Source organism: Entelurus aequoreus, linkage group LG09 (assembly GCF_033978785.1).
Source record: "Entelurus aequoreus isolate RoL-2023_Sb linkage group LG09, RoL_Eaeq_v1.1, whole genome shotgun sequence".
Lineage (NCBI taxonomy): Eukaryota > Metazoa > Chordata > Actinopteri > Syngnathiformes > Syngnathidae > Entelurus > Entelurus aequoreus.
This window is the reverse complement of record NC_084739.1, coordinates 79915081-79938414: the sequence shown is the minus strand read 5'-3', so window position 1 is coordinate 79938414 and position 23334 is coordinate 79915081. Positions and strand designations below refer to the sequence as shown.

Below are 23334 nucleotides of genomic sequence, written 5' to 3'. Positions count from 1 at the left end.
GAATAAAATGATTGATGTTTACGGCTAAACGGTCCAAGAGAAGCAACAAACATTTTGCACTCATGTTGGTGTTATGATAGGATAGGATAGGATAGGATAGGACTTTATTGTCATTGCACAAGTACAACGAAACTATGTTTTCAGCACAAACCCGTTCAAGATTAGACAAACCGTGTACAGGGTTACAGAACAGGAACGCTGATGGGTCGCCAAAGGCGCCCCGTAAAAGATAAGAAAAAGGTAAAACGCTGGGGAAGAAGATGAGTAAAAAAATGCAATCTAGACTGGGCTCCTAAGGGGGCCTAGTCTGGAGTGGGGAAAAACTTCCATGCCATGCACACACAAACACGTTACATTTAATCATGATGACTCGCAACAGATGGGCGGGGAGTTGGGGCCCTCGAGGGCGATTGCTGCTATGAAGCTCTGCCAGCCGTCTATCACCCCGAGGGGAAACAAGTGGTGGTGAAGGCGTGGGGTGGGGGAGGGGTGTATGTGCCCATTTCTTGGGTGTGGTGATGTAATGTTCATAGGCTGGGGCCGTTCTGCATGCAAGCAAAAGTTCGACTCCAGGTCCTGATAGAATGTATATTCAATGACAGCTAACGCTAGCTATCCAAATTGCCGTTATTAGCTAACAACACCTAGAGCTAATGCGTGTGCATGTGTTAGGTACGGACGTAATTACGTCATTGCGTACGAGAAACCATAAGAAGGCCGAATATAACGCTTAAATACTTAAGTTAGCACCCTCAAGGCATCTGTGTAAATGTTGCAAAAAGCCCCTTTGACTTATTTTAATTAACTAAGACCATGTTTTGGTAGAAAATATGTACCAACTTCTACTGCATTACTGAAATCAACCCTCTTTTTATGTTTTTTACTTTCATTTATGCAGTTTAATTTGTGTTTTGCTTTGGCCTAATCGCTCGGTTTACATCAGTTGCTAAGTTAGCTTCAGCACGGTAATTAGTTTTACTTTTCAGCTAAAACCTGGTACAGTAGTAGTTGCTACGTACAAGAAACTTGTCATGATCCGTTGCCCGGATCATGTTTTGTTTCTACGGCGGGCCTTCCCACGGCGTCGCCATGTTTTTCATCTCCGGCGGGCCTTCCCATGGCGCCGCCATCTTCTTCGTCTCCAGCGGGCCTTCCCACGGCGCCGCCATCGTCCTCGTCTCCGGCGAGCTGTCCCACGGCGCCGCCATCGTCTCCAGCATCGTCGACTCTGCGACCTCCAGCTGGCTTGTCGCACAAACGGACATCAGGCGCCCGCACGCGGCTCCCTCAGTGGCCAATTAATGGACGCCCTTTGCACCAACAGCAGCGACGCCCAGGACTTAGGCGTGGGACACGTCGACTGCCGGGGTTCTGGTGCCACTCGCGTCCGCCTTCTCGCCCTTCTGGCCGTTCCATGGTCACCCGCCACGCCTGCATCAGCGTTCGACTCGCCGCCTCCACTTGACTCGCCGCCGCCACTTGACTCGTCCCCCGTGGATTCGAGGACACTTGGCCTGGCGACCCACCACCAAGTCCTCCCTCCGCCCTTCCGTGACTTTTGAACTGGTTCTTAGTTTTTTCTGGGGACATCTGGAATATGTCCTTAAGGGGGGAACTGTCATGTCCGTTGCCTGGATCATGTTTTGTTTTTAGTTTGATTCCCTTAGTTCTGTTTTCATCACCTTGGGGTTTGTGCTTCTTAGTCACCATGGGTGCTGATTATTTTCACCTGCCTCTGATTAGTGTTCGGGACGCTCACCTGCTCCCTGGCACTAATCAGAGCGCTATTTATTCCTGCTTTTTCGCCACTCAGTCTGGCTGCTTTGTTTGCTCCATGCAACAAGTTACGTGTATATAACTTTTGATACTTATTCCTGTTCTCAAACAAATAGTAAATAAATAGTTTAATAATTTTAATCCACTAAGATCTTGTTTTGGTACAAAATATGTACCAACTTTTACTGTTTTGTTGGAGTCAACCCTCTTTTTATGTTTGTTACTTTCACTTATGCAGCTTAATTTAAGCTAATAGCGAGTTAGCATGTAAGCTAAAGCAGGTTTTTATACTAATTATATAAATTGTTTGTGTGTCAACTTCTTTTTATACTGGTAAGTTTTTTTTATGTTTGTTTTGATTTGATTAGCTTTTTTTGCCTCAGCCTAAAAACTAGATTTACATCAGTTGCTAAGTATGCCAGCTAGTTAGCTTCAGTGCGGTAATTATTTACTAATTAGCTAGAACTGGCACAAGAGGAGTACTAGTTGCTACAGACAAACTCCTGTATATTTAAAAGCTTTATGTCGGTCATTTGACATACTGCGACACATTTAGGCCGCTAGTGTCAAGACTTGGTCTAGGGCGTGATTGGTTCTCCCGTGGTGCAAATGATGTGGACCGGACGTGGCTTGGAGGTGAGTACATAATTTAATATAAGGACAATAAAAAGGAATAAACAAAAGGCGCTCACAGCGGAGGTACAAACTTGACTATGAAACAAAAGACATGTACGTGGGCACAAAAACTATGAACAATAAACAAAAACTTACTTGGCATAGAACAGGACATGAAGACGCGTGATCATAAAGAGGGCAGAGCATAAATGTGCGGAGAAGGTGAATGTGATGTCGCCAGAAAGACCAACAGAAAATGACAGATTTAAATAGTGACATGATCAGTGAAAACAGGTGCGTGACACAAAACGTGAGACAGGTGCGTGACATGACAGGTGAAAACTAATGGGTGACCATGGAAACCAAACAAAACAAGGAAGTGAAACCAGGAACTAAAAAAAGAGTCCAAAAAACAAACACCACATGGCCAAAACATAAACATGATCACACAGACATGACAGCTAGATAGAGATAATATAGCTAGTTCTGTGCTAGTTTGTTTTTTTGTGTGTATGAGCTTCTTTTGCGATTTTATGAAAATGTTTTTGTTGAGTTGCACTTGTTGAAGTAGTAGTTAAAATAGTTAACTCATTTTACACTAACTAAGATCTTGTTTTGGTGCAAAATATGTACCAACTTCTACTGTTTTGTTGGAGTCTTTTTATGTTTGTTACTTACTCACTTATGCAGCCTCATTTAGGCTAGTTAGCATAAGCTAAAGCAGGTTTTTCTACTAATTATACACATTTTTTCAGTGTGTCAACTTCTATTTACACTGGTAAGTCTTTTTATGTTTGATGTATTCAATTTAATTAGGTTTTTTGTTGCTTTAGCCTAAAAGCTCAATTTATATCAGTTGCTAAGTATGCCAGCTAGTTAGCTTCAGTGCAGTAATTATTTACTAATTAGCTAGAACTGGCACAAGAGGAGTACTAGTTGCTACAGACAAACTCCTGTATATTTATAAGCTTTATGTCGGTCATTTGACATACTGCGACACATTTAGGCCGCTAGATTGAGATAATATAGCTAGTTCTGTGCTAGTTTGTTTTTGTGTGTGTATGAGCTTCTTTTGTGATTTTATGAAAATGTTTTTGTTGAGTTGCACTTGTTGAAGTAGTAGTTAAAATAGTTAACTCATTTTACACTAACTAACATCTTGTTTTGGTGCAAAATATGTACCAACTTCTACTGTTTTGTTGGAGTCTTTTTATGTTTGTTACTTACTCACTTATGCAGCCTCATTTAGGCTAGTTAGCATAAGCTAAAGCAGGTTTTTCTACTAATTATGCTAATTTTTTCAGTGTGTCAACTTCTATTTACACTGGTAAGTCTTTTTATATTTGTTTGATGTATTCAATTTAATTAGGTTTTTTGTTGCTTTATTTATAAGCTTTATGTCGGTCATTTGACATACTGCGACACATTTAGGCCGCTAGATTTTGATAATATAGCTAGTTTTGTGCTTTTTTTTGTGTGTGTATGAGCTTCTTTTGCGATTTTTGCGATTTTATGAAAATATTTTTGTCGAATTGCACTTGTTGAAATAGTAGTTAAAATAGTTAACTAATTTTACACTAATTAAGACTTTGTTTTGGTGCAATATATGTACCAACTTCTACTGTTTTGTTGGAGTCTTTTTATGTTTGTTACTTACTCACTTATGCAGCCTCATTTAGGCTAGTTAGCATAAGCTAAAGCAGGTTTTTCTACTAATTATACCAATGTTTTCAGTTTCTCAACTTCTATTTACATTGGTAAGTATTTTTATATTTGTTTGATGTATTCAATTTAATTAGGTTTTTTGTTGTTTTAGCCTATAACAGTGGTTCTTAACCTTGTTGGAGGTACTGAACCCCACTAGTTTCATATGCACATTCACCGAACTCTTCTTTAGTGAAAAATAAAATGTTTTGTTTTTTTCAAATTCAAGACAAAGTTATATGTTTTTTTTACTGGGGCACAAAATGAACCATGCATGAGCATCACCTTGTTCAAAGAACAAAACCAACACAGTGCATGAACTCACAACAAATTAGACACCTGCAAATCAGATGGAAATTAGAGGGAACATTGTTTGGGGGTATCCATAATATGCTGATAGGGAGAAGTTTTTATTTTCACGATGAGTTGGGTGTGTCTTAGCCTCTGCGGCAGAGGCTCTGCCGAACCCCTGAGGCCGACTCACCGAACCCCTAGGGTTCGATCGAACCCTGGTTAAGAACCACTGGCCTAAAAGCTAGATTTACATCAGTTGCTAAGTATGCCAACTTGTTATAGCTTCAGCGCTAATAAGTTTACTTAACCTGGTACAGTATTGGTACCGTAGTAGTAGTTGTTACTGACAGGAAACTATTTATATTTTTGATCTTGATGTTGGTAATTTGACATTTTATAACAGAACTAAGGCTCGTTTTGTGCTAGTCTTATAGCGATGTAGCACGTAAATTAATGATATGAAGTCTGCATAACGACGTGTTCGTAAAAAGTGGTTATTTAAGATGTTCCAGGACAGTGGTTCTTAACCTGGGTTCGATCGAACCCTAGGGGTTCGGTGAGTCGGCCTCAGGGGTTCGGCAGAGGTCAAGACACACCCGACTCATCGTGTAAATACAAATTTCTCCCTATCGGCGTATTACGGATACGGCAACAGCTGACTGGTTTGCAGGTGTGTAGTTTGTTGTGAGTTTATGCACTGTGTTGGTTTTGTTCTTTGAACAAGGTGATGTTCATGCACGGTTCATTTTATGCACCAGTAAAAAAAACATGGTAACACTTTAATATGGGGAACATATTCACCATTAATTAGTTGCTTATTAACATGCAAATTAGTAAAATATTGGCTCTTAACTAGTCATTATTAAGTACTTATTAATGCCTTATTCGGCATGGCCTTAATGTAACCCTAACCCTCTAACCCTGACCCTAACCCTAACCAAATAACTCTAAATTAAGTCTTTATTACTTAGAATACGTTCCCGTAGTGTCCAAATAACTCTAAATTAAGTATTTGTTACTTAGAATTTGTTCCCCATACTAAAGTGTTACCAAAAACATAACTTTGACTTGAATTTGAAAAAAATAATAATTTTTTTCACTAAAGAAGGGTTGGGTGAATGCGCATATGAAACTGGTGGGGTTCGGTACCTCCAACAAGGTTAAGAACCACCACTCTAGGACATCCAAGTCTTTGTTGATGCTGGAACACGTGATGTTTCCAACTTAAGAAGTAAAGATTTTTGTGAGACATTGCAGAGAAGTTTTCATCCCGACTGGAACATGTGGCGTCATGTGACCGTCTCTGCTGTGGTTGGGGGGAAGAAGTCCTCCCCCCGCCCTCAGCACACTTATATTGTTAGTGTTGCAGGTCGAGCAGCTTCAGGGTGTTGACGGAAGGCACACAGCAGCTGGAGGAGGCATGACCCGGTGAGGCCCCAGTCTCAGGTGAGTCCATATTTCTTTGTTTTTATTGTCAAAAGTATTTTTAGTTTTTTTTTAGTTTTTTTTTTACTCAGTCTGCTTTATCGCCACAATGAAAAAATAATATATGGCCTTTTTACATTGTCATTAGAGGTATTTTCAAAAGGCACTTTTTGCTGTCAAACATCAATGAAAAACATGTGAGCAAGCACTTTGGTGACAGAAAATCAAAAAAACTATCACACAAAATAGAAACTTTTTTTACTACTTTTCTGTATTAAAAGTAGTAATGTTTATTTTTTCAGTCATCGTAGTTCTGCGGGCGTCTGTGCAAACTGCTGTGTTCATTTCCCGTCTTTTTTTCTTCTTTTTTGCTCTCATTCACATTTTACGATCTCATGCTTTTGCCTCAATGACCTCCCGCGGCAAGCAACAGATGACAAAGCAAAAAAAAAAAAAAACACCAAAAAAAACCTTTGACCCTGCCGCTGGAGTTTCAGCTCAACCCTCTGACATGTGTTTTCGTACACTTGCAGGCTCGCGGTTTTAAGTACATTTGAGTTATAGCGGGGGTCACTGCCCCCTCTGACCTTTTTAGCAACACACACACACACACGCACGCTACCTGTTTGTCCAGGTTCTGGGAGCTCCTCATGCATGATGGACTCGCTCTAAAACGAGAGTGGCTAGCTTAAAATGCAAACACTGCACAGCTGGCAAGCTTCTTTTTTTTTTTTTTTCAAATGGAAACAAAACTAAGACTCATTTAAAGGCATGAGCGCAGGAGGCGGAGCGCAGGACGCTAACTAGCATATTATGCAGCTGTCATAATCAACTACATTTTTGTTTTTTCCTTGTAAAACAATGTTGGCTTCTTTTTACATCGAGCTTTTAGCTTGAGTGGTCAGCTTTTTTTTTTTCAAATAGAAACAAAACTAAGACTCATTTAAAGGCATGAGCGCAGGAGGCAGAGCGCCGGACGCTAACTAGTAGGGCTGTGAATCTTTGGGTGTCCCACAATTCGATTCAATATCGATTCTTGGGTCACGATTCGATTCAAAATCGATTTTTTTTTTTTTTATTCAACACGATTCTCGATTCAAAAACGATTTTTTCCCGATTCAAAAGGATTGTCTATTCATGGAATACATAGATTTCAGCAGGATCTACCCCAGTCTGCTGACATGCAAGCAGAGTAGTAGATTTTTGTAAAAAGCTTTTATAATTGTAAAGGACAATGTTTTATCAACTGATTGCAATAATGTACATTTGTTTTAACTATTAAATGAACCAAAAATATGACTTATTTTATCTTTGTGAAAATATTGGACACAGTGTGTTGTCAAGCTTATGAGATGCGATGCAAGTGTAAGCCACTCTGACACTATTTAATTTTATTTTTATTTTTATAAATGTCTAATGATAATGTCAGTGAGGGATTTTTAATCACTGCTATGTTGAAATTATAACTAATATTGATACTGTTGTTGATAATATTCATTTTTGTTTCACTACTTTTGGTTTGTTGTGTGTGGTGTTTGTGTCTCCTCTCAATTGTTCTGTTTATTGCACTTCTGAGTGTTGCTGGCTTGGGTTTGGTTTTGGAATTGGATTGCATTGTTATGGTATTGCTGTGTATTGTTTTGTTGGATTCATTAATAAAAAATAAAAATAAAATATTTTCAAAATATTTTTAAAAAAATATAAAAATCGATTTTTTAAAAATGAGAATCGATTCTGAATCGCACAACGTGAGAATCGCAATTCGAATTCGAATCGATTTTTTCCCACACGCCTACTAACTAGCATATTATGCAGCGATCATAATCTTCCGCACCTACATTTCAGTTTTTTCCTTGTAAAACAATGTTGGCTTCTTTTTACATTGAGCTTTTAGCTCGAGTGGTCAGCTTTTTTTTTCCAAATGGAAACAAGACTAAGACTCATTTAAAGGCATGAGCGCAGGAGGCGGAGCGCAGGACGCTAACTAGCATGTTATGCAGCGGCCATAAACTTCCGAAACTACATTTGGTTTTTTTCCTTGTAAAACAATGTTGGCTTCTTTTTACATCGAGCTTTTAGCTTGAGTTTTAGCTTTTTTTTCATTTTTTTTTTTTTCAAAGGAAACAAAACTAAGACTCATTTAAAGGCATGAGCGTAGGAGGCGGAGCGCCGGACGCTAACTAGCATATTATGCAGCGGTCATAATCAACTACATTTTTGTTTTTTCCATGTAAAACAATGTTGGCTTCTTTTTACATTGAGCTTTTAGCTCGAGTTGTCAGCTTTTTTTTTGTTTTTTTTTTCAAATGGAAACAAAACTAAGACTCATTTAAAGGCATGAGCGCAGGAGGCGGAGCGCAGGAGGCGGAGCGCAGGAGGCGGAGCGCAGGAGGCGGAGCGCTGGACGCTAACTAGTATAGTATGCAGCGGTCATAATCTTCCGCAACTACATTTTTGTTTTTTCCTTGTAAAACAATGTTGGCTTCTTTTTACATTGAGCTTTTAGCTCGAGTGGTCAGCTTTTTTTTTTTCAAATGGAAACAAAACTAAGACTCATTTAAAGGCATGAGCGCAGGAGGCGGAGCCCCAGGCGCTAACTAGCATATTATGAAAAGGTCATAATCTTCCGAAACTACATTTTAGTTTTTTCCTTGTAAAACAATGTTGGCTTCTTTTTACATTGAGCTTTTAGCTCGAGTTGTCAGCTTTTTTATTAATTTTTTTTCAAATGGAAACAAAACTAAGACTCATTTAAAGGCATGAGCGCAGGAGGCGGAGCTCCGGACACTAACTAGCATATTATGCAGCGGTCATAATCTTCTGCAACTACATTTTTGTTTTTCCCTTGTAAAACAATGTTGGCTTCTTTTTACAGCGAGCTTTTAGCTTAAGTTGTCAGCTTTTTATTTTTATTTTTATTTTTTTCAAATGGAAACAAAACTAAGACTCATTTAAAGGCATGAGCGCAGGAGGCGGAGCTCCGGACGCTAACTAGCATATTATGCAGCGGTCATAATCTTCCGCAACTACGTTTTAGTTTTTTCCTTATAAAACAATGTTGGCTTCTTTTGACGTCGAGTTGTCAGCTCGATGTCCAGCGCAAATTAACCGACGCACAGCCACACTCACAGGCCTCCTTTAGACTTTCACGCAGCGATCCTGCAAAATTGCTGCATCAGATTAGATCTTGTATTTTTTGGGGTGTTCCAACAAGCACAGTCGTATCACAATCACACTATGGTATCAAAGCCGTAACAGAGGCGGGCCATCATTGATTCCCACAATATCCCGCAAGGTTGTGCGTAATGGTCTGATTATTCGGTGCATTTCACACAGAAGCCAGCAAAGAGACACATCAAGAATTTCCTGAAACTTAAATAGTTAGATATGTGCAGCCCGAGTGTCGTCACGTCATATTTGAATTTAAAAATCTGACAGTGGAAGTACTGCAACTTTGTCGCCATCTTGTGGACATTGCAAGTAATTCAAGTTAATGACGAACTGAATTGAACAGCATTTATATATATGACCCAATCCAAACTAACCTGACTCTCGCCAGATCCTTGTAGTTCGCTGAGCTTCACACAAGAGCTCAGCGAACTACAAGGATCTGGCGAGAGTCAGGTTCAATCCAAACAATCTTTCCCACTCATGGCGCAAGTAAACTAATGCAAAAAGTCGACACACATGGTCACACATAACGCAACCTGCTCACTGAACTTTGTGCTAATTAATTTGTTTTTAAAGTCCATGCACAACACATAATTTAAACTTACACCCATTTAACTTCCATGCAATGCATGATGGGAAAAATGCAAAACACTCTCCTCACTTATCCATGTTTGGCGCATTTTAGCTGCTTGATATTTCTGATTGATTAATAAACTTTAAGACGGTCGTCAAGGAATACTCTTAATATCCAATTGTATTAATTAATATTTATATATCCATGATAATGATGTGTTATCCATATATTCATTATGTATATGTATGCACTCGACTTTATACTGTATTTAAATATACATACATATACTGTGTATAAATACTATATATATATATATATATATATATGCTAGGTCATAGGCGCCAATCCCGTGGGTGCTTCTGGCCCGAGCACCCACGGACAATGCCGAGCACCCACGTGGGATTGATGGCAAATTCTCTCTCACCACCAAGCAAAAACTGGGCATGCTCAGAAAAGTAGCATCAGATTTACCGCCCGTCCGAGCACCCACTGGCAGAAATGTAGATCGGCGCCTATGTGCTGGGTGTGTGTGTGTGTGTATAAATGTGCGTATATATATACGTATATATATACGTATATATATATATATATATATATATATATATATATATATATATATATATATATATATATATATATATATATATATATATATATATATATATATATATAAACATACACAGTTGGCTTTTGGCCCCGGCTCAATTTTTTTAGCCCAATGTAAGAAAGTCAGAAAGTTTGGACACCCCTGAGTTGCATCAGCAGTTAGCATCTGGTGCAACTTATAGAATACTTATCGGACCACAGTCCTCGCTTTCAACACAATAGGGCGGGAGAAGTGAGGAATGTGTGAGCGGGATCGGTCCACTTCCCTACCGATTGCTAACTCTTAAAATTCAGAAACTTGCCAAATGCATTCCCCACTGGAAATCCTGTTGCACCACCCTGGAGTGGAAGCGAGAGATGTGACATTCGCGAACGATGTGATGCTTTTGAACGGCTCTTTTAGGTGAACGATGGGAACAGACTCTCAATTGTGAACCGTTTGTTTGGGAGACGTTTTTCATGCACATGCACATTTAGCGTCAGAAAGTGCCTACTCAGCACGTGCGTGCCACCCGACTGGACTAGAAAATGAGTCAGAGTTAAAGGAAACCGAGCAGCATTTGTATTAACTGAAAAAAAAAGTATATACAGTATGTGTGTGTGGTGTGTGTGTGTATAAATATATACATACACACACACACACACACACACACACACACACACACATTTATACACATTTGCATATATATATACACACACACATATATACACTTATGAATATATGTGTGTATATATTATATATGTGTGTGTATATATAATTGTGTATATACGTGTGTGTGTGTATGTATATATATTTATGTTTATATACCTGTATATATATGTGTGTGTATATATATGTGTATATATACGTGTATACATGTGTATATATATGTGTATATATGTGTGTATATATACGTGTAAATATATGTGTATATATATATATATGTGTGTATATATATGTATATATATGTGTATATATATATATATATATTTATGTGTGTTTATATATATATGTGTGTGTATATATATATTTGTGTATATATATATATAAATGTGTATATATATATATATATATATATATGTACATGTGTGTGTATATATATATATAATGTGTGTTTGTGTATATGTATATATATGTGTTTACATATATGTGTGTGTATTAATGTGCATATACAGAATATATATGTGTGTGTGTCTATATGTATATGTATATACACACATTTATACATATATACATATATACATACAGTATGTACACACGTAAATGTGTATTTTAATGTGTGTATATAAAAACATGTATATATACACAGAGACATACATATATATATATATATATATATGTGTGTGTGTGTGTGTGTGTGTGTGTGTGTGTGTGTGTGTGTGTGTGTGTGTGTGTGTGTGTGTGTGTGTGTGTATGTATTATAGAGGTGTGTGTGTATATATACATACAGTACACACAAAACGTGATCACGGCGAGCTTCACCGTTTCCGTGCTTGTTGTTGCTAAAATGACGTATGCAGCGTTGCGTAAGCGCAAGTCGTAGGAGCCACGCGGCTCGCAAACGCGTGTGCATCCAGTAGAGTGTGCAGCGATAAGAGGAGGCACCTTGACCTCTGTGGCCTGTTGCAGCAGCTGTCTCACACACCACCTGCTTGACGAAGACCACTTCTACCTACATTTTCTTTACAATCATTGTCATTGTGGGCGACCTCAGCAAATTTTTATTTATTGGCCGAGATTTTTCACAAAAAGAGCATAAAACTTTTTTTTTTAAAATACATTCGAAATATATAAAACTTCTATATATGGATAGGTCTGAAGCTGCTGCAGTGCGGAAAGTAAAAAATCTTCTCATATGTAACACTTTTTCGAGCGTGTTTGTTTTTTTGGACGTAGTTCCAAAATAATAATGCATCAAAATCAGTGTTATGAATTATTGACATATTACAGGCTGTAGCTATCTTGTGATTTGTCAATTATATTTATATAGCGCTTTTCTCTAAAGTATTCCACTTTGCAATTCATTTTCGAAATACTACATAATTTGTGTTTTTCTCTAAAAATTTAGTTTTTCACAAAAAGAACATAAAACATTAAAAAAAAAAAAACATGACAAATACATAAAAAATGTAGATCTACAGTATGGATAGGTCTGAAGCTGTTGAAAAATGTAAAGTGTGGAAAGTTAAAAAAATAAACAAAATGAAATATGACTTACTTTAACACTTTTTTGAGCGTGTCGGGTTTTTTCGGCTAAGGAGGGATAGTGAGAGTTTTTGGAAAAAACTGTCATTGTTCCCAAAATAATAATGCATTGAAATCAGTGTTGTTATGAATCAGTGTCCTAATAACGGCTGTAATTACCTCATCTAAAGTATTCCATTTTGCAACTTTTTTTTTAAATTGGTGTTTTTCCCACAATAAAATGTTTAGGATTATTTTTTTTACAAGAAAGAGCATAAAACATAAAAAATACACTGGAAGTATATACAAACTTTATAGATATGGATAGTCTAAAGCTGAAACATGTAAAGTGTGATAAGTCAAAAACAAATGTATGTATGAGTTAACACTTTTTTGAGCGCATCTATTTTTTGCCCAGGCGGGATAGTGGGAGAGTTTGGGAATTATTGATCAATTGAATGAATTATTGACCCAATAAAGGCTGTAATTATCTCATGTAAAGTATTCCACTTTGCAACTCATTTTTGGAAATAATATAATAATAAATAAATTATAATATTTTGTATTTTTCTCAGAATAAAAAATGTTTTTTTAGTTTTTTTTTTAAAGAAAAGCATAAACAATAAAACAACAATATATAAAAACTTTATATCTATGGATAGGTTTGAAGTTGTTGAAAAATTTAAAGCAAAGAAAGTTTATTTAAAAAAAGTACTACTTAATTGAAACAGTGTGAGTTTTTGGAAAAAACTGTCATTGTTTAAAAAATAATAATGCATCAAACTCAGTGTTATGAATTATTGACCTGTTAAAAGGCTGTTATTACCTCATTTAAAATATTGCACTCTGCAACTCATTTTTTGTAAATACTTATTTATAACACTTTTGAGCGGGTCCGTTTTTTGTCGCTTAGCACCCTCGACACAGTTTTAAATTAAGTAGACTCAAGGATTAAATAACGATGAAATTGTTGGGAAAGTATCGTAGAACTTGCAAGAAGAAGTCAACCTTTGCCAAAAAAAAAAATAACACAGACCTCCTCTGGGCCCCATTATGTACACTTAAAGAACCCTTTTAAATATTTGTAACAGTGATCCATCCACAGGGATCATCCCCGAAATCTTATCACTTATTCCTTATCCAAATCCGGACATTTCCTGAAAGTTTTGTAAAAATCTGTCCATACCCTGAGATAGTAATGCTCAGATTAATGGGTGTGTCCCGTTTGACCTTTCAAGTAATGTAAATATTAGGGATGTCCGATAATATCGGCCTGCCGATATTATCGGCCGATAAATGCGTTAAAATGTAATATCGGAAATTATCGGTATCGTTTTTTTTAATTATCTGTATCGTTTTTTTTTTTTGTTGTTTTTTTTATTTTTTTATTAAATCAACATTAAAAACACAAGATACACTTACAATTAGTGCACCAACCCAAAAAACCTCCCTCCCCCCATTTCTTTCTGTTATCAATATTCTGGTTCCTACATTATATATCAATATATATCAATACAGTCTGCAAGGGATACAGTCCGTAAGCACACATGATTGTGCGTGCTGCTGCTCCACTAATAGTACTAACCTTTAACCGTTAATTTTACTCATTTTCATTAATTATTAGTTTCTATGTAACTGTTTTTATATTGTTTTACTTTCTTTTTTATTCAATATTTTTTTTTAAATTTAGTTATCTTATTTTATTATTTTTTTTAAAAAGTACCTTATCTTCACCATACATGGTTGTCCAAATTAGGCATAATAATGTGTTAATTCCACGACTGCATATATCGGTTGATATCGGTATCGGTTGATATCGGTATCGGTAATTAAAGAGTTGGACAATATCGGATATCGGCAAAAAGCCATTATCGGACATCCCTAGTAAATATGTAATAACCATAATGGATTATCACCTTCCATGCCAACGTCAATGTATGAATCTCCTGCAAGTTGAAGTACCGCCTTTAACCAGTGGAGGTCGCTGCACAAATATGCTACTTCCTGACAAGATAAAGTCTCATTTGAAGCAAAAGTTCAAACTAAGACACTATGATTTGTTCCCTGTAAGACTTACAAATGGCCGCGTGTTTTGTGCTCCTCATCAGTCCGAGAGGAAGCGTGAAGAGCCCAACTTCATGGAGGCCGTCCCCCCGCTGCAAAGGTGCCGCATGTTTAGACGACCGTGAGCTGTCCTGACCTGCACTCCTACTGTACGAGCGGCGGCGGCGGCGGCGAGGGGCGGGGGAGGACGCCGCTGATGCTGCTGATTGGCCGGCGCCACGACTGTCATGCAGGAGAAGATGGAGAAGGGCAAGGGGTCGCCCGAGGTCACAACCCCACCGGAGGGCGGCTGGGGATGGATGGTCGTCGCTGGCTGCTTCCTCGTCACCATCTGCACACGGGGTGTCACCAGGTGTGTGTTTACCGTCTCTCATTGCAGAGTCTGCGCCCGTGACCTCGCAAAACAAGGAGAATGTGTGCGAGTCTGGTAACCACACAATATGGCTTCAAAGGCAAGGAGAGGTGTGTGTGGTTCCCACCATGTAGGGTCTTCTAACCTGAAATGTCAGAAAAACAAGGATAGGTGTGTGCAAAGTAGTTCCCACTTTGTAGAGTCTGCGTTAGTAAACCCCCAAAGTGGCAAAGACCAGTTTGGTTGTGTCTACGGTTCCCTGTAACACCATGATGTGATAAAGACAAGAAAAAGTGTGTGTGGCTGCCGTTCCCAAATTGTGTTGTCTGCACATACTGTATAACAATGTGGAAAAGACAAGAATGTGACCAAGATGACACTATGTGTGTATACATCTATGGTTCCCACATTGCATGGTCGGTAACCCCACAATGTGACAAAGATGACACCATGTGTGTATACATCTATGGTTCCCACATTGCATGGTCGTAACCCCACAATGTGACAAAGATGACACCATGTGTGTATACATCTATGGTTCCCACGTTGCACGGTTGGTAACCCCACAATGTGACAAAGATGACACCATGTGTGTATACATCTATGGTTCCCACGTTGCATGGTCGTAACCCCACAATGTGACCAAGATGACACTATGTGTTACACACGTTTCATGGTTGGTAACCCCACATTGTAAGAAAGACAAGTAAATGTGTGTAGGTGTCTGTTGTTCCCACGTTGCATGGTCGATAACCCCACAATGTGACAAAGATGACACTATGTGTGTACACATAAATGGTTCCCACATTGCATGGTCTGTAACCCCACAATGTGACAAAGATGACTCCATGTCTGTACACATCTTTGGTTCCCACGTTGCATGGTTGGTAACCCCACAATGTGACAAAGAAGATGCTATGTGTGTATACATCTATGGTTCCCACGTTGCATGGTTGAACCCCACAATGTGACAAAGATGACACTATGTGTGTATACATCTATGGTTCCCACATTGCATGGTTGGTAACCCCACAATGTGACAAAGATGACACCATGTGTGTATACATCTATGGTTCCCACGTTGCATGGTTGAACCCCACAATGTGACAAAGATGACACTATGTGTGTACACATCTATGGTTCCCAAGTTGCATGGTCGGTAACCCCACAATGTGACAAAGATGACACTATGTGTGTATACATCTATGGTTCCCAAGTTGCATGGTTGGTAACCCCACAATGTGACAAAGATGACACCATGTGTGTATACATCTATGGTTCCCACGTTGCACGGTTGGAAACCCCATATTGTGACAAAGACAAATACAAGTGTGTATGTGTCTGTAGTTCCCACGTTGCATGGTCTTTAACCCCACAATGTGACAAAGATGACACTATGTGTGTATACATCTATGGTTCCCACATTGTATGGTCGGTAACCCCACAATGTGACAAAGATGACACCATGTGTGTATACATCTATGGTTCCCACGTTGTATGGTCGGTAACCCCACAATGTGACAAAGATGGCACTATGTGTGTATACATCTATGGTTCCCACGTTGCATGGTCTGTAACCCCACAATGTGACAAAGATGACACCATGTGTGTATACATCTATAGTTCCCACGTTGCATGGTCTGTAACCCCACAATGTGACAAAGATGACACCATGTGTGTATACATCTATGGTTCCCACGTTGCATGGTCTGTAACCCCACAATGTGACAAAGATGACACCATGTGTGTATACATCTATGGTTCCCACGTTGCATGGTCTTTAACCCCACAATGTGACAAAGATGACACCATGTGTGTATACATCTATGGTTCCCACGTTGCATGGTCTGTAACCCCACAATGTGACAAAGATGACACCATGTGTGTATACATCTATGGTTCCCACGTTGCATGGTCTTTAACCCCACAATGTGACAAAGATGACACTATGTGTGTATACATCTATAGTTCCCACGTTGCATGGTCTGTAACCCCACATTGTGACACAGATGATGAACAGTGTGTATAATTCTATGGTTCCCACATGGTATAGTCCCATTAATGGTTCCATGCACAACATTTCATAAACTGTCCACTTCTGACTTTGGGCCATTCCTAAAGCTCTTAAAGTGTCCACAACCTGAGTCAGCAGTTTTCTTGTTCCCTCACTAAGACGCTGGCATCCCGCTGAGATGTTTCCATGGTGACTTCTTTCTTGCACCTGCTGCATGGCTGGCATGATCACACACCGTTATTGTTTTTATCCCGACTACTTTCACATGCTCCTTGTCGCTCAGCTGACGCTCAACAAAAAAGATCAAACCAGCGTTAAGGGATAAGTTATCACCTCTGACAGTGGAAGTCGTAAGACTGGAATTACGTAAGCGACCTTACGCAAGGCTCAAAATGTAAGAACCGCACTTCCTGACCTGACACGTTGCCCAGTAAAAAGCTGTCCCACCTGTGCTTTCTTTCACATCTCTTCAATTGAAACAATTGTGTTTTAATTCAGTTTCAAGTAGAGATGTCGATATTATCGGCCGATAAATGCTTTAAAATGTAATATCGGAAATTATCGGTATCGTTTTTTTTATTATCGGTATCGTTATTTTTTTTTTTTTTTTTTTTATTAAATCAACATAAAAAACACAAGATACACTTACAATTAGTGCACCAACCCAAAAAACCTCCTCTCCCATTTACACTCATTCACACAAAAGGGTTGTTTCTTTCTGTTATTAATATTCTGGTTCCTACATTATATATCAATATATATCAATACAGTCTGCAAGGGATACAGTCCGTAAGCACACATGATTGTGCGTGCTGCTGCTCCACTAATAGTACTAACCTTTAACACTTAATTTTACTCATTTTCATTAATTACTAGTTTCTATGTAACTGTTTTTATATTGTTTTACTTTCTTATTTATTCAAGAATTTTTTTTAAATTAATTTATCTTATTTTATTTAATACATTTTTTAAAAAAGGACCTTATCTTCACCATACCTGGTTGTCCAAATTAGGCATAACAGTGTGTTAATTCCACAACTGTATATATCGGTATCGGTAATTAAGAGTTGGACAATATTGGAATATCGGATATCGGCAAAAAAGCCATTATCGGACATCCCTAGTTTCAAGTCTTAAGTTTAAGTAAACTTTCAGTTTCAATTCATGCCGAGGCGGACTTTCCGGACCGTAGAGCGCACCGGTATATAAGCCACACCCACTAGATTTTAGTAGAAAACATTTTTTTACATATTTATTAGCCACACTGAACTATAAGCCGCAGATTTATACGTTGTGAAATTAGTTATTTACACAAAAATATTTTTTAAATGTTTATTTCCATACTTTAATTGTTTCCAAACGGTGTTTGTAACACGGCAGTAAAACGGCTGATCAAACAAAACACAGGTCATCGTCATGGACCCACGAGCTATCAGCTAAACAGACTCAATAAGTGACGTTTTGGTGAATTTACTGAGGAATTTGTGAAACTAAAACAATACAAAAACAATGCCATTGTAAGTTAATAATACAAACACAGACATTCTTAAACGGGTTAGCATATTCGCCAATGCTAACGACGCTAGCTTCATTACACAACGATAGCACCGGCAAATATGCATGAAAACACCCCTACAGACATCACACATGGGACGGTTTAGTAAGTATGAATTGTTTTAGTTATATTGTAAAACTTACAAACCTTGCTTGGAATGATGAGTAAGGAATCCTTTTGAGCAGAAACGCTATGGACGAACTTGGTAGCACTCACTACATTGTTGGCTGGAAGACTTGTCGTGCTAAATCGGAAGGCTGCAGCGCCCCCTTTCCGCCACACCCGCTGCATTAAATATATTAAGTTAAAGTTAAAGTACCACTGATAGTCACACACACGCTAGGTGTGGTGAATTTACCCTCTGCATTTGACACGTCCCCTTGTTCCACCCCCTGGGAGGTGAGGGGAGCAGTGAGTAGCAACGGTGGCCGCGCTCTGGAATCATTTTGGTGATTTTTTGAATTGGAGAAAATTATGCTGACATTGAACGGTTGTTCTGTGAAGTTTCAGGAAGTATGGGGTGGTTTCCTAAAATATGTAAAAGAGACTGATCTCAAATTTAACCCCGATTGAAAAGTATTTGAAAGGTAAATAATTGATGAGCCTTTTTGTCTGCTTTTGTCTATTGCTGCGCCGTGTTGGGGACACTCAGGAGTGCAGTTGTCTGTTTCTTCATGTCAATATTTGACTCATAAATGGGTTTTTTCTCGCTATTATTTGGCATATTTGTATCTATTTTTTATTTTATGTATCATGTTAGGCGGAAAAAAATAACATTTGACCAGTGTTTAATTGTATTTCTGGACTGTCTATGTCAAAAATGTAATAAACAAATAAAAAAAAGAATTGGAAAAAAAAGGCTATGGACCAATAGTAGACGAAACGGGATATACTTCCGGTTCAAGGCACAATACAGGAATTACATTCTCAACCCGCAGCACCTGCAGTGAGCGAACTCGTCCAAAGGATGGCGCCATAGCACAAACAATAAAACACCTTTTCAGTGTCTCTGTCGGCGTAATATGAAAACTGTTTGTTGAATACAAAACATTATGGCCGTTAGCGATGAAAAATCCACAAATTAGCTGCACCGTTTTATAAGCCGCAGGGCTCAAAGCGTCGGAAAAAGTAGCGGCTTATAGTCCGGAAAATAGGGTGCTCCTGTTTAGTAGAATAAATTGTTCAACATCTGCTCTAGTCATCTTTAAAAGTAAAGAACCTGGAAGGACTCTGCCCTCCTAAAAGGGATCAATGCTCGTGCAGATGTGTTGCCATGTTCTTCGTGGAGTTCCAGCTGCACTTTGAGAGGGATTATTCCACCACAGCCTGGATCCACAGTCTCATAGATTGCACCACCATGTTCTGTGGTAGGTTCACACTCCACATGTCCGCCCCCGGCATGTAGTAAGATGTCCTGAGAGCTTCTGTTCTTCTCCAGCTCCTCTCGGCAGCTTCCTTGTCGACCGTCTGTCATGCAGAGCGACCATGATGCTCGGCGGGCTCTTGTCCTCTATCGGCCTGGTCCTCAGCTGCTTTGCCTCCAGGCTGGAACACCTGTACGTCTCTCTGGGGATCCTTGCAGGTACGCACGCAGCACCTCACTATTTTTGCAGTATCCTTGCATCCATGCGGGCGTATTGATACCGCACTGTACCTCATATCATAGTTTGGTTATTTGACACTGCAATGCATCTAATAATATCAATATTTGTCACCGATGCATCGATACCGGAATCTGAGCAATAATTATTCAACATTTAAAAAGTACAGTGTTGATATTTGTCACCGGTGTATTTGTAGTGATAGTTGTTGCCAGTGTATCGGTATTGTACTGTAAGTAATATTTTGATACAGGACATCAAAATATTGATGTTTCATACTGGTTAATTCATATTGAAAATATCACATGAAAGTATATATATATTCATTTATGTCATTGATATTTGACACTGGTGTATCGATACTGGACCCTAGGACGCATTAAAAAATATCTATATTTGTTAACAAATGCATTGATATTGCAATAACAATGCAACAAATCAAAATATCAAGATTAAATACTGGTGTATCGATATTGTGCAGTGATTGATAACAATAAATCACATCAGAATATTGATATTCAATATTGATGTATCGATACCGGAGCGATGGCATTACAATGCATCTAATATCAATATGTTTTACAATGCTCTCTGTCTGAGATGGATGAATTACTACTGTTTGTACTGCATGTATGTACAGTATGCATGTATGTGTGTACTGCATGTACGTATGTGTGTATTGCATGTGTGTACTGTATGTACTGCATGCATGCATTTTGTATATATGTCGGTGTGTATGTGTGTACTGTATGTTAGTATGTACTGTATGTATGTACTGTATGTTGTATGTATGTATGTACTTCATGTGTGTACAGTATGTCTGTATGTATGTGCTACATGTGTGTACTGTATGTATGCAGGTTTTTACTGCATGTGTGTACAGTATGTAGATATGTACTGCACATTTGGACTGTATGTATGTATGTCTGTATATACTGCACGTGTGTATTGTATGTACTGTATGTATGTACGTATGTACTGCATGTGTGTTCTGCATGTATGTATGTATGTATGTACAGTAAGTATGTATGTATATACTGCACATGTGCTGTTTGTATGTATGTATGTACTACACCTGTGTACTGTATGTATGTATGAATGTATGTATGTTTTTATGTATGTATGTACTACACCTGTGTACTGTATGTATGTACAGTAGGTATGTATGTACAGTATATACAGTATATATTGCACATGTGCTGTATGTTTTATATGTATGTACTGCATGTGTGTACTGTATGTATGTATGTACTACACCTGTGTACTGTATATTTGTATGTACAGTAAGTATGTATGTATATACTGCACGTGTGCTGTATGTATGTATGTATGTACTGCATGTGTGTACTGTATGTATGTATGTATGTACTACACCTGTGTACTGTACTGTATGTATGTATGTATGCACTGCACATGTGTACAGTATTTATGTATGTATATACTGCACGTGTACAAAATATATGTATGTATGTACTGCACGTGTGTACAGTATGTATGTATGTAGGGTATATATGTACTGTATATATGTATTTACTGCATATGTGTACTGTATGTATGTACTGCGTGTGTACTGTATTTATGTACTGCATGTGGGTACTGTATGTATGTATGTATGTACTGCACATGTACTGTATGTATGTACTACACCTGTGTACTGTATGTATGTACTGCGCATGTGTACAGTATGTATGTATGTATGTACAGTATATGTGTACTGTATTTATGTACTGCACGTGTGTACAGTATATATGTGTAAATGTACTGTTTGTATGTACTGCACTTGGGTACTGTATGAATGTACTGTATGTGCACTGTATGTATGTACTGCACGTGTGTACTGTAAGTATATCCTGCATGTGTACTGTATGTATGTACTGCATGTGTACAGTAAGTCTGTACAATAAGTGTTTACTGTATGTATGTAGGTTGTATTGAAGTGTAGTTACAGACATGTGCATGATTTCTTTTCAGGCGTAGGTTTTGCGCTCAACTTCACGCCGTCCATCGCCATGGTGGGACGATACTTCAGCGAGAAGAAAGCTGTGGCCTATGGTATCGCTCTGTCAGGTAAACGCCACCCAAGTCGTTTTCTTTGTCTTTTCACGTGCTGTGACTAAATGTGGACATCCAAGGCAGCGGCATCGGGACCTTCATCTTGGCCCCGGTGATCCAGCTGCTCATCGATCAGTACTCCTGGAGAGGAGCCATGCTGGTCCTGGGCGGCTTCGTGTCCAACTTGTGTGTCTGTGGCGCTCTGATGCGGCCCCTGCAGCCCCGCACAGGTCAAAGGTCAGGCTAAGCTAACAGCAGTGCCTGTATTTTATTTGTGCCTTGTAATTAATTGGCAAAATGCTAAATGCTAAGCTAACAGCAGTGCCTGTATATTATTTGTGCATTGTAATTAGTTTACACAATGCTAAATGCTAAGCTAACAGCAGTATATGTATTTTATTTGTGCCTTGTAATTAGTTGACAAAATGCTAAATGCTAAGCTAACCGCAGTACCTGTATTTTATTTGTGCCTTTCCGCGCAGGGCGACACAGAGCGGCGTTGGCAACGTGGAGCAAGAAGGCGACGCCAAAGAAGAACCTTCGGGTCACAGTGTGGAAGATCCAAAGTCGCTGGAAATCAGCAGCTTCAGTCGCACTCAGAGACTTCTCATCGCCAACGGAGCGCTCCAAAGCTGCGAGCTGGAGGAGAGCCAACTACCTCCGGGCAAGTTGGCCTTGCCGGCGAGCGGGCCCGAAGCCGGCTCGACGGACATCAAGCTTGCAGAGTGCATTTTATTAGGCAACACGCTTACGCCGGCCAAGCCCGGGGAGCTGCAAGTCTCCGACGCCAAGCTCACCAAGCGGGTGCAGGACGTACACAACAAGATGGGGGAAGACGCTGATAAAGGCGTTAACTCGCCCGGGTGTTGTCGCTGGCTGCAGCCAGGGCGGGACTTTGGCTTCCTTCTCATCCCCGACTTCATGATCTGGTCGCTGTGCTTCCTGTTTATGGCGTACGCCTGCAGCACACCTGTGGTCTACCTGGTTCCCTACGCCATCAGCCAGGGCGTGGAGAAGAAGCAGGCCGCCTTCCTCATGTCCATATTTGGCATCAGCGGCATCGTGGGAAACATCACCTTCGGGTGGATCACAGACAGGAAGTAAGTCGACGTTAGGAAGCGGGTGCGGCTCGACAGGTTGTTAACTGTGGCCTCCCGTCGCTGCAGGTGCCTGAACAGGTATCGGATGCTCAGCTTCATGCTAAGTGTAGTGGTGGAGGGCCTGTGCTGCTGGTCCCTGCCGCTCCTGCACTCCTTCGCCCCCCTGGCGCTCTTTGCCGTCGTCTACGGCTACTTCGAAGGCGCTTACGTGGCGCTCATTCCCGTGGTGACCTCGGACGCGGTGGGCTCCGACTACCTCAACTCTGC

The 23334-nt window shown here is 39.4% G+C and overlaps 1 protein-coding gene across 3 annotated transcripts in view; it reads left to right on the top strand.

The window, feature by feature from the left end:
* Positions 1-3296: 3296 nt before the first annotated feature.
* LOC133656971 (monocarboxylate transporter 12-B-like) overlaps positions 3297-23334 on the top strand; it is a 23480-nt gene continuing 3442 nt past the window's right edge. The window contains exons 1-9 of one of the 3 annotated variants that reach the window (XM_062057859.1): positions 3297-3718; positions 5759-5835; positions 14438-14745; positions 19513-19681; positions 19753-19896; positions 21887-21982; positions 22048-22204; positions 22450-23067; positions 23134-23334. The exon at positions 23134-23334 is cut by the window's right edge and continues 59 nt beyond it. In XM_062057859.1, the coding sequence (XP_061913843.1) occupies positions 14590-14745; positions 19513-19681; positions 19753-19896; positions 21887-21982; positions 22048-22204; positions 22450-23067; positions 23134-23334 (1541 nt within the window). In that variant the 5' untranslated portion in view covers positions 3297-3718; positions 5759-5835; positions 14438-14589. Of the gene's footprint in view, positions 3719-4026; positions 4149-5651; positions 5836-14437; positions 14746-19512; positions 19682-19752; positions 19897-21886; positions 21983-22047; positions 22205-22449; positions 23068-23133 lie in introns of those variants that run through there. The other 2 variants (XM_062057860.1, XM_062057861.1) reach the window with 2 other exon arrangements.